Source organism: Triturus cristatus, chromosome 8, assembly GCF_964204655.1.
Source record: "Triturus cristatus chromosome 8, aTriCri1.1, whole genome shotgun sequence".
NCBI classification, from domain to species: Eukaryota; Metazoa; Chordata; class Amphibia; order Caudata; family Salamandridae; genus Triturus; species Triturus cristatus.
Genome location: NC_140591.1, coordinates 1,609,790,131 through 1,609,802,847, shown reverse-complemented (window position 1 = coordinate 1,609,802,847; position 12,717 = coordinate 1,609,790,131). Strand labels below are relative to the sequence as shown.

General features: G+C 49.6%; 1 protein-coding gene across 2 annotated transcripts in view; it reads left to right on the top strand.

Moving 5' to 3' along the window:
- The first annotated feature begins 412 nt into the window (after positions 1–412).
- The window catches only part of HPX (hemopexin), a 58,973-nt gene continuing 46,668 nt past the window's right edge, over positions 413–12,717 (top strand). The window contains exons 1-2 of one of the 2 annotated variants that reach the window (XM_085623529.1): positions 413–553; positions 4,313–4,374. In XM_085623529.1, the coding sequence (XP_085479655.1) occupies positions 489–553; positions 4,313–4,374 (127 nt within the window). In that variant the 5' untranslated portion in view covers positions 413–488. The remainder of the gene's footprint in view (positions 554–4,312; positions 4,375–12,717) is intronic. The other variant, XM_085623530.1, reaches the window with a different exon arrangement.

Here is a 12,717-nt window from a genome sequence, read left to right as displayed (position 1 = left end):
TATGTTTTCGTCAATGAATATAAATATAATTACACAAAACATACCCTAGCAATGACGTTACCAGGAGTCCGGCACTGTGTGGCGTCACTTCCCCATTTCCTCGATGTCGTCACGCCCTTGCTGCACGTGCTTCGTGTGATAGATAGCCTCTGAACTCTTCTCTGAGTGATAATCCCGGCAGGTGCCTGTGGTTGCCCAAAACCCAGAGTCTGGCTGAGTGCCAGGCGAGCGGGGTGGAGGTGGTGCCCAGCGGACAGGTCACTGTTTGTCTTGTTCTCTCTTGTGAAAGGTGCTCTTGGCAGAGTGAGGGAAGAGGGTGATTGTGCAACGCTTTCTGGAATGTTCGTGCTGAGCCCTCCCAGCGGGGCCGGGGGCTGCATATAAAGCCCCTGGCGGGTGCAGTGAAGTAAGTGCACACAGAGACCTCACTCTGCCCCGAGGGTACATCCGACTGCCTCCACCCACCACCGACCTGCTCAGCGCCCACCATGAGAGGACTTCTGGCCGCCTGGTGCCTGTGCGGCGCCCTGGCCCTGGGCTCCGGATACCCCCTGTGAGTACAGCTCCCTTGTTGCACTATTGTTCAGGCCCCCGGGCGTGCTGTGTCACGTCTGCTCCTTGTCCCACGCTCGACGTGGAGCGTCAAGTCAGTTGTTAGGTCAGTCGTCCACGTGCGTGTTGTATGTGCGCGTCATTGGCCGGTGCTTGGTCTCTGCGTCCCAGGGTATAATGTTGACACCTGGTCTCTGTGCTGCTGCCTGGGCTGGGCGTGTTGTCTTCTGCCTGTACAATAGGTTGTGGTAACAGCAAACAATAGGCTGTGTTGGAATTGTGCAGTCACACTCTTTGTAATGCATCAAGATGGCGATTCTGGCAGAGTATTTACATTAAGGTGCTTAAGGGTGTTGAGCCCCCACCCACCGAGGTGACATCATCGGGACACCGCTTCCTTAGGCCTTTCACCAGGGTGGGGTCAGGGTGAGAACTCTTGCTGGTGCCTCATAAGGTGTGGAAGGAGGCCTCTGCTTAGGGCAATAGTGTCCCTGGCAGCTGTCACTATTAACCCCCCCCCCCCCCAACAGACACAAGAATTGCATTAATGTCTTCAAGATGGCAGCGTTAAAAACAGACTCAAGACTAAAACTCCAGCTCCGCGGATTCAGTCAACATGTTTCAGCCACTGTAGACCAGAAGGGATCCTGGGCTTTCTTCAGGACGAGTCCCTAGTGCAGCACTATCAAACACCCATTCAAATGTGAGGTGCGTAAGTGAACTTTAGTGTCAGATATGTGAGCCTGGTGCTTGCTCTGGCTGCCTGAGCAGGTTGTGTTGAGGTCTAGTCTTTGGTTAACCTCGCCAGGTTTTGTCAGTCTTCAGTGCTTGCTCTGCCTGCCTGAGCACGTGGCACTGACATCTAGTGCTTTGTCCGTCTCAGCAGGTAGTGTCAGCACACAGTGCATTGTCTGCCTGCCTGAGCATGTAGTGCCAATGCTTGTTTGGGGGTGGAGGGAGAAGTCTTTTTTATATAGCACCATCTCGTCCTGAAGGTTTTGTAGTGCTTTGTATGAGCACCAGTTACACTACATAAGGTCACCTGGTTTCCCAGTTCCTAAATCCAGCAGCTCCGGCCGTAACCTTGACATCTAGTGTTGGTTTGTGTTCCTGAACTCTCAGCATATTTTGTGGGTGTTGACTGCACGGTGTATCTTCCAGAGCATGTGTGTGCTTTGCCTGGTGTGTCTGCCAGGGCATGTGTGGGGGGTGTACTGCCCTGTGTATCTCCCAGAGCATGTGTGTGCATTGCCCGGTGTGCTTGCCAGGGCATGTTTGTGGGTGTTCCGTGACTGGTGTGTCTGCCAAAGCATGTGTGTGGGTGTCCATTGTCCGGTGTGTCTGCCGGAGCATGTTTGTGGGTGTCTATTGCCCTGTGTGCAGTGCTTAATTTGAGCCGGTGATATCCTGTGCTCGGCACCGGCACTTAATTGCCGGCCCTGGTGCTTTTGGCAGTCGGCCACAAGGTGGCGCTGTGTGTGTAATTTAAAGAAAGGGTACATTTCTTGGTTGTCTGCTTGACTGTCTCTTGGCATCTGCACCTTAGAAGAGAGGGGATGTCAGCTCCACAACACCTAAAGCTTTGCAAATCTACATTGTGTCAGCAAGCTCACGTGGACACCGGCCTGGAAAATAGACCTTCTTATTAATTGTAATGCACACAACAGAATCATGTTAACATACATGTAGGTCTGTGCTGTGTGCAGCCCCACTAAAACATACAATCATGTTTCAAAACCCACCATTTCAGGGACATTCCTAAGCATGAAATGGAGCAATTATACAGACACTGAGACGTGTACAGGCTCATTGGTTAGAGGGGGGATTATAAAAATAAGAGGTGGGAGGAGCATAGAGTCGGTGCAGACAGTGAGGGAGGCATACACGAGGAGCGCTATGAGAGAAAGGGAACAGAAAGAAAGGAAGGGTGGATGAGAGACAGGAGAAAAGGTGATTGAAAGAGGCGGGGGAGAGGGTAGGGCACAAAGGGCATTCAGAGTGGACGCTCAGTGTTGTAAACCCTGAGGAGTCTGACAGGCTGGATGGACTCATCATCAGGAAAAGTCTTATTCCAGATAATTGTGCGCCATGTTGTATTTCACTGTGGCTTAACAGCTAGAGGGCTGACTTTGAAGCTGGGACCGGCTTTGTGTCTGGCTCAAACATCCTGTGATTCTGGGCACTTTACCTCCCGTGCCTGGAAATGAATGTGTCCATCTGTATTGTAACTGGTGCTATGTAAAGCGCTCCGATACCTTTGGGTCGAGTACACGCGATATAAAACTGCGCACAAAAAAATAAGGTATTTTTCACTATTCGTGTAGTGAACAAATTGACAGGAAACAAAGAGGCCGAGCTGCCACTGTGTTCCTGGCACTGATTTTTGCCACCTGTGGTCGCAAAGGCAATGTTAGGGGTTGCATGGGGCAAACCAGGGGTCACAGCTGGCGACCCCTAAATGACGTCTAACACAACAAAAAGTGTATGGTGGCAGTGGTTAAACAAACCATGAGCTTAGTGCTTCAAAATTATTGGCTCTGACACAAATATAGACTGAGCAACTTGAACCTTAGATTACTGTCTTTGGAAGTCATCCTTAATGGAAGAGGAAACCTCACACACTTTTTGTGCCATGCTTCATCATGGGAGCCCTCTCCCCACCCTGGTAGGACAATACCACCCAGGCGGACTCAACCTCCTCGAAGACAGACTAGATAGGAGGGAGTTCTTACAAAAATCTTACTGGAAAACAACATATGACAGGGGATCCAGATAAATATTTAAAAATACCTTAGTGTGTCCAGGTGAAATACCTTTATTTAGTGGAACACTAGGTATGGTTAAAAATCAGGAGTGGGTTGGGTAGTGTTGTACAATGACTCAACCTCCTCGAAGACTGACTAGATAGGAGGGAGTTCTTACAAAAATCTTACTGGAAAACAACATATGACAGGGGATCCAGATAAATATTTAAAAATACCTTAGTGTGTCCAGGTGAAATACCTTTATTTAGTGGAACACTAGGTATGGTTAAAAATCAGGAGTGGGTTGGGTAGTGTTGTACAATGACTCACACGCAACTCTGCCAACATGTTTCGGCCCATCATTAATAGCCTATAAGGTTTGGGGCATTCGTCAGAGTGTGTGGATCCCGATGGGTGAAATATTCCTAAATAATCTCAGTTCGGACTAATTAGGTTGTTCAAGGAGGATTCCTAACTTAGGTCCTACCACACTATCCCACCTGTTAGTAATTAAGTTGAAACCTGCAACCCTATATTATAGGGGGTACCAGCATCATGGTCACAGAGGAGGTGGGGTCCTTTTCAGTCACGCATTCATCAAAAGGAACGCCCATACATCATACCTACTCTGGTCCCCGCTCTGTGCCGTAGGACCCCTAAATGACGTACATGCTTCAGAGATGCCTCTACACGGTCTCTGAAGGACAGGGGGAGGGCCCTCCCCTCCCACCACGTCACGCCCCTCCCTCCCCACCCAACATGTCACGCTAGGCATTCTACTGCGCCCCAGTGCTTTCTTCTTTCACCTAATCTTGGGATGTTCCTCAAGGGGGTGCTGCTGAGGTTGTAAAATAGGAGTGTGGCGGTTCTGTTCTCTATCAAGGAGGCGGGGGTGTGGCAAGCAAAGACCCTGCTCACGTCATCACGGATTGCAGGTTTGACGATGATAAACCCACGGGGCACTATTAAATGTGGTTCAATAATAATAAACAGTAACTTATGTTTGTTCTCTCCAGGATAAAGTCCCGCCCCAATGACACTGGCTCCAACTTCTTCCAAGACCCTCATCACAACACAGGTGAGTGAGGGACGTGCTTGTCTGATCCGTGGGGGAGGGGCTCGAGGGGTCCCCTAAGCCACCTTCATCTGCACTGGATGGATCTTATTTGGGGTGAGGTGGCACCAGACCCTACAAAGGGACCTATCACTTGCAGAAGCAGCTTTGAATCCAGTGCTTAATTTGTAAAAATAAATGACGTGCCAGGGCCACCATCAGGAGGCAGCTGCAGCTTGCACCGCACATTGCCACTAGCAGCACTGGCAATGAACTACACAACTACTGACCATCACACTCATAGGAGTGTGAGGATTCAGACTGCTCCAGGCCCCAAAGCTGTAAGAATGGCTTGGACCCAGTTATTATTCAATTTTAATGTCTATTCAATTAATAAACATTGTTGTTGTTTTCTCTCAAAAGTAGGCAGGCAGCGCCGCCATGTGGTGGACTATCGTTAGTGCCAGTGTTGAGAATTCGGTGCGTGCTGGCGGTGCCGAGCGAAACCAGAGGCTCAATTTAAATACTGAGATTGGCAACACTGGACGAACAGACACCGCTCCGGCACTTGAGGATGTTCCAATCTGAAGCTCCTTAGTGCAGATAATATGATGCTCCTCAGTGCAGATATGATGCACCCAGTGCAGATAATATGATGCACCCAGTGCAGATAATATGATGCACCCAGTGCAGATAATGCAGTGCAACCCAGTGCAGATACTATTATGCACCCAGTGCAGATAATGCAGTGCAACCCAGTGCAGATAATATGATGCACCCAGTGCAGATAATGCAGTGCAACCCAGTGCAGATAATATGATGCACCCAGTGCAGATAATATGATGCACCCAGTGCAGATAATGCAGTGCAACCCAGTGCATATAATATGATGCACCCAGTGCAGATAATGTGATGCTCCTCAGTGCAGATAATATGATGCTCCTCAGTGCAGATAATATGATGCTCCTCAGTGCAGATAATGTGATGCTCCTCAGTGCAGATAATATGATGCTCCTCAGTGCAGATAATATGATGCACCCAGTGCAGATAATATGATGCACCCAGTGCAGATAATATGATGCACCCAGTGCAGATAATGCAGTGCAACCCAGTGCAGATACTATTATGCACCCAGTGCAGATAATGCAGTGCAACCCAGTGCAGATAATATGATGCACCCAGTGCAGATAATGCAGTGCAACCCAGTGCAGATAATATGATGCACCCAGTGCAGATAATATGATGCACCCAGTGCAGATAATGCAGTGCAACCCAGTGCATATAATATGATGCACCCAGTGCAGATAATATGATGCACCAAGTGCAGATAATATGATGCACCCAGTGCAGATAATGCAGTTCAACCCAGTGCAGATAATATGATGCTCCTCAGTGCAGATAATATGATGCACCCAGTGCAGATAATGCAGTGAAACCCAGTGCAGATAAAATGATGCTCCCGGTGCAGATAATATGATGCTCCCGGTGCAGATAATGCAGTGCAACCCAGTGCAGATAATATGATGCACCCAGTGCAGATAATATGATGCACCCAGTGCAGATAATGCAGTTCAACCTAGTGCAGATAATATGATGCTCCTCAGTGCAGATAATATGATGCACCCAGTGCAGATAATGCAGTGCAACCCAGTGCAGATAATATTATGCACCCAGTGCAGATAATGCAGTGCAACCCAGTGCAGATAATATGATGCACCCAGTGCAGATAATGCAGTGCAACCCAGTGCAGATAATATGATGCACCCAGTGCAGATGATATGATGCACCCAGTGCAGATAATGCAATGCAACCCAGTGCATATAATATGATGCACCCAGTGCAGATAATATGATGCACCAAGTGCAGATAATGCAGTTCAACCCAATGCAGATAATATGATGCTCCTCAGTGCAGATAATATGATGCACCCAGCGCAGATAATATGATGCACCCAGTGCAGATAATGCAGTGCAACCCAGTGCATATAATATGATGCACCCAGTGCAGATAATATGATGCACCAAGTGCAGATAATGCAGTTCAGCCCAATGCAGATAATATGATGCTCCTCAGTGCAGATAATATGATGCACCCAGTGCAGATAATGCAGTGCAACCCAGTGCAGATAATATGATGCTCCCAGTGCAGATAATATGATGCTCCCGGTGCAGATAATATGATGATCCTCAGTGCAGATAATATGATGCACCCAGTGCAGATAATGCAGGGCAACCCAGTGCAGATAATATTATGCACCCAGTGCAGATAATGCAGTGCAACCCAGTGCAGATAATATGATGCACCCAGTGCAGACAATGCAGTTCAACCCAGTGCAGATAATATGATGCTCCTCAGTGCAGATAATATGATGCACCCAGTGCAGATAATGCAGTGCAACCCAGTGCAGATAATATGATGCTCCCAGTGCAGATAATGCAGTATGTAAGACCTGGGGTCACCAAGCCCTAAGGGGGTAACGTGACTCGAGCGGCTGGGCACCCAAAGGCTTTTGTGTAAAGCGACCATACAACACACACCCCGTCTGAAGCAGGGAACGCACACAATAAGGGACGCCACAATGTAGGGTTTATGCAATAACTCAAGTTTATCCAAGCAGATAGGCATAAAGACAGTTCAGTATATGTAAATGCAATTCATCAGATGTAAATGCAGTTCATCAACGGTAAATGCAATTCATTAGATGTCAATGCAGTTCATTAGCGATTAGCATATGTTGCACCCATCAACCATAACAGGGCTGTAGGGAGTACCTGATACTATCTGGAACAGCGCTCTAGAACCCAGCGCTACTCGTGATAATTGCGCCGTGGATCATGGCGAGCAGAGCCTGCGGACACAGCGTTACCCGTACTAAGTGAGCTTCGAACCCTCCAGAGCAGAGCCTGCGAACACAGCGTTACTCGGGATACTGGAGCCTTGACCGCTTTAGAGTAAAGCCTACCAACACAGCGGTACTCGTAATAACGGAGCATTGAACACTTTAGAGCAAAGCCTGCAAACATAGCGTTAATCGCAATAATGGAGCATCGGGCACTTCAGAGCAAAGCCTGCAAACACAGCGTTACTCGTAATAATTAAGCATGGAACGCTTCCGAGCCCAGCCTGCGAACATAGCGCTACTCGCATTAATCGAGCTTCAAGTACTTCGGTGCAGTTCGTGGGGCACAACGCTGCTTGACAGTCTCGGAGACGAGGGGCAATCCCTCGGCGGGGTGTCAAAAGTCTTGAGGGGACGGGGGGGACCCACGGAGGGGAACCAGGGTCTCAGGGTGCGGTGCTGCTCCCGGCCTGTAGGGGGCGCACCGGTTCCGGCCCAAGCCTCCCGGGCTTACCTTGATCTCGACGTCTTGAGGCGTCCCCACCAGCTCCGAACTCCGCCGTCGGTCCTTCCGCGGCGGGGGCAGGCCACGGCCCCACACACCTTCACCAGCAGCTGCGACGGCAGCGATGGGGCCCCGGGCTTCTCCGCGGGCCTCGACACAATGAGGGGTGATGATGCACACTTCAGGCTTCCGGGCCGCCGCGGTGAGCGCGCTCTGGTCCCCGCACTCCAAAAAGGGGGGGGGGGGGTCAAATTAAGTGGGGAGTTCCGCGCTCGACGGGGCTGGCTGCAGGGGATCCCAGGCCAGGTCAGGGAGCGCAGGGGTCACAGCGCTAATACCTGGTCGATCCCCAGCAATTCCACAATCGGCTTTGGCAATAAGTTTCAGTTGTCAGTTCTGGCATGCAGTCTCAGCATTCAGTTTCAGCATGTCGTGACATGAGGTTTCAGCATTCAGTTTCTGCATTCAGTTTCTGCATTCAGTTGCTACCTGAATTCTTGATGGCGCAGATGTCTCTGGCGCCCTTGGGGGGTTCTGTTCCTGGGGGATAGGGATTGAGTTGGCGACTAGGTCCTTCCTAGTCAGGCTGGGCAGAGGTTCTCTGGGTCCTCCTACTGCTGGGCAAGATCAGTGGGGTTTATAGGATCCCTCACTCACTTAAGAGGCAGCACCTAAATCCTGTCACTCTCAGAGGCATAAGTCTCTGGCTAGGCCCTACCGCCTAAAACTCCTGGGTGGATTCTCCAGCTCTGCTTTACCCCACTGGCCAACTAACTAGAAAAAGTTCCCTCCCTCACTTAAGTAGCCCTAGGTCAGGTGACCTCTAGCCAAGGCGGCAAAAGTAAAACCACACCTCCCTTCTAGAAGGTTCCAGCACATTCCAGGAGCTTCCCCATTCTACCTATGGGACAAAAAAGGCGGGCTGGTGTTGCAACATTGTTGTGGGGTTCCAGCCAGCTCCTGGCAGCTAGGGTGCTACTAATGAAGACCACTCTGCAGTAGCAGGGGCCTGTGGCAGCCATCTTGGGAGAAGGGAGCACCTGCACCTTAACACTGCTTGGCAATGAAAAGGCGCCCGGAGACCTAGGTCCAACATAAAAATGAGGGTGGAAAAAATGAGGCACGATCAAAAATAGATGGGGAGACCACCCTAGGGCTGACAGGTCCAACACAGTGCAACCCAGTGCAGATGATATGATGCACCCAGTGCAGATAATATGATGCACCCAGTGCAGATAATGCAGTGCAACCCAGTGCAGATAATATGATGCACCCAGTGCAGATAATATGATGCACCCAGTGCAGATAATGCAGTTCAACCCAGTGCAGACGATATGATGCTCCTCAGTGCAGATAATATGATGCACCCAGTGCAGATAATGCAGTGCAACCCATTGCAGATAATATGATGCTCCCAGTGCAGATAATATGATGCTCCCGGTGCAGATAATATGATGATCCTCAGTGCAGATAATATGATGCACCCAGTGCAGATAATGCAGTGCAACCCAGTGCAGATAATATGATGCACCCAGTGCAGATAATGCAGTGTAACCCAGTGCAGATAACATGATGCACCCAGTGCAGATAATATGATGCACCCAGTGTAGATAATGCAGTGCAACCCAGTGCAGATAATATGATACACCCAGAGCAGATAATATGATGCACCCAGTGCAGATAATGCAGTTCAACCCAGTGCAGATAATATGATGCTCCTCAGTGCAGATAATATGATGCACCCAGTGCAGATAATGCAGTGCAACCCAGTGCAGATAATATGATGCTCCCAGTGCAGATAATATGATGCTCCCGGTGCAGATAATATGATGCTCCTCAGTGCAGATAATATGATGCACCCAGTGCAGATAATGCAGTGCAACCCAGTGCAGATAATATTATGCACCCAGTGCAGATAATGCAGTGCAACCCAGTGCAGATAATATGATGCACCCAGTGCAGACAATGCAGTGCAACCCACTGGCTGCATGGAAACCTGTTGTGTTTGGTGTCAAACACCTTGGAATCATACCCCCACACCGGTAACTGGTGTGGGAGTATGACCCCACCCTTCTAGAGGGAGAGACATTAGAGCACCAGTATACCCGGTACCAGCTTAACAGAGCCCTGGCATCACAAAATGCATGCTGCAGCCACAGACACGAGTCTGGCCTCCTGCTGCTGACCAAAACTCCGGCAAGGGAGGCCTGGACAATAGGTTTCCTGTCACAGGGAGGTGTAACCACCTCCCAGACAGGCTTTAGTGTATTGGGGCTGGGTGGGAGCACTCCAAGAGTGCTTTGAAGTCTGCACTGGGGGCACAGTTGGTGTCCCTGTGCATAGTCCAGTTCAAACCGGTCCCAGGGGCTACCAGCCCCTGCTCTGGTGTAAAACTGGAAAAAGGAAATGGGTGTAGCCACCCCTCTTTCCAAACCCTCCCATAGGTGGGTCCCCTGAGTTAGTCCAATCCCTTCCTTGGGTATAAAGAAGGAACCTCTGTAACCAGAATTTTAGATATTCCTGGACGAAACTCTGCAACTGAATCCTGGACCTTCGACGATCTGTTCAACGCCAGATGACTGAAAAATCTCCCTTGGAGTAAAGGAGTTACTCCCCTGCTTGGCATGCACCAAAGAAGCATCTGTCCGGTCTGCAACTCCGAAGCTCCCGCCGGACGCCGAAGACATTGCAACACTAAAAGTGGATTTCCAGACTTCCCAGACGCCGAACCGAGTCCCCAGCAAAGCTGAGACCCGTAGCCCTCGTGGGTACCGTGGAACCGGAACGCCTGGACACCATGCACATTTGCAAGTGCATCAGCTTCTTGACGTCTCATGAGGCTGTGCATCGGGTTACTTGTAGCCCAGACCCCGGGCAGACAATCCACCGAAGATTGGCAGCCTAGTCACCCCGAGTGACCCATGGGCTGCCATTTTGTGATTCCTCTTGAGGTCCCTTCGTGATCCCTGGTCCGTCAATTGGTGAGTCCCTGTGAAGGTAAGTCTGACTTCCTTTGGGCTTCCCTGGTTGCTCCAGATGTGCCCTCACTCCTCTTTGCTGGGAGAGTCCCTCGGACCTTGCTGGTCTGCACTGAAGCATCTTTCTCCTTTCTGCGTGGGTTGCTGTTGCCAAAGCTTGTTGTGTCCATTCCGGGCACCAATGCTGCAGCACTCGACATCCTTCGTGGGACAGCTCGAATCCAGCTCCTGGTCATCCTCGACACCTCCTGGTCCTCGTGGCTGAAGAGTCAAGCTTCACCTTCTTCACCTGAAACACCCGACATTGGTGGGCATTCGACTATCGTGCCCCCGGTCACTGGCAAGTGACCCAGACTCTGTCCCCTCTGCTTTCATGTTCTTCACATCTCCGATCCAGGCTTGGTTCTCTTCGGACACTTCGCATCTTCCCGACGGCAGCACTTCTTCGCCAACTTCCATTGAAAACGGCAACGCAACTCGACACCATTTGACACCTATGCATCCGGCTTCCCTGGGTGAGGTAACTCGAGGACTCCAGTGCTCCCGTGGGTGTTGACCCTAGAACTGTCTAAGTCCAAGAGGGTTTGGTCCTAGTCCATCTCTAAGTGTCCTTTATCTTTAAAAATCTAACCGCGGCTTTCCCCATAGAAGCTAACGGGAGCTTGCGGCTGTGTTCTCACACTGCACACGGCCCCTGTGTCACTACCTTGGGTGGTTCCTTGGGGTCTCAGCGATTCTACAGGCTCTAGGCCTTGGGTCTAGTTAAGTCGTGGTTCTTATACCACTGTTTTAGTATATGGTTTGTGATAAAAAGACTGAAGCATCTTCAGGTAAGATCATCTCTTTATTTTCCGACTCCTCTCTCCACCAGCATTCAGCAACTGCCTCACTGAACATTCTACGGTAGCCTCCAGGGGAACAAAGGAGTGTACCATAGAGGGGAAAACAGGGGTGAGCATGGAGGAACATACCATACATATTACTTACAAACTAGAAGTAGCATATCACCAATAAGAGTGAAAATACACATTGTAACAGTTTGGCTCGCCCCTAAGGCCTAACGTGTATTTCGTGCTACTTTACTGTTTATTTGAAGTGTAACTTATGTGCTTTTGCCTCTAGCCTCATAAAGAGACTAGAGGGGTGTGTTTAGTAATAAATACATATATTTTATATATATACCTGGTGTGGTTTCCTTTCATTTAGCCATTCAAGAGATTATAGACTGGTAAAACAAGCTGCTTTACATTCCTTCAAGACTTAGCCTGAAGGCTGCTCTCCATAGCTACCACTAGGATAGCTTTCAATAAAGGTTGTCTTTAACCTATCATCAATAAGGGTTTGTTTAGGCTGGTGCAAGGTGCCCACTATAACTAGTGGACAGCATATACCAGGCCAACTTCTCACATTTGTGTGCAGCGTGTGGGATTCCAGTTTGCTTTTGTTTTACCAGATAATCTCAATTGAATTGACTAACTGAAAACCACTAAAGGTACCTGAGGTACATATAATACAAGCTTAGAATAACAGTAAGTTCTACTGAACTTAGAGTTGTGTGTCAAGTGCTTAGCACACCCTTTCTACAACTCAAGAGAATTTAGTAGGCCACACTAGAGTATGTAGTGCATACACCACACCTCATTAGGGTCCCTGCCAGAAGCCAATGGGCGTCTTCCAACCAAGTATGATAATCTTCCATTCTTGGAATTGAGAGCATTATGCAGTACTAGAAGACTGAAGACAGGCAAAAGTGCAAACAGCCAACGCCTCCTAGAGGTACTTCTGTTGGATGATCTCAGAAGACCTGTAGGGCCTAAAGGGGTAGGCAGAGCGGGTGGGGCAGCAGATGAGGAAGGGCCTAGGGGCAAAATTCCCCATGACCAGACCTCTGATGCTGACCAGGAAGATGACAATGATCTTGACCTGGAAAACCCAGCTCCCCTGGAAGATGAGGAAGAGGGCCACAATGGTCCTCTCTTTGTCCCTCCTGGGAGAGTTGGTGGTGTGCCTAGAAGTTCCAGATCTCCCTCAGTGGAGTCTAACCA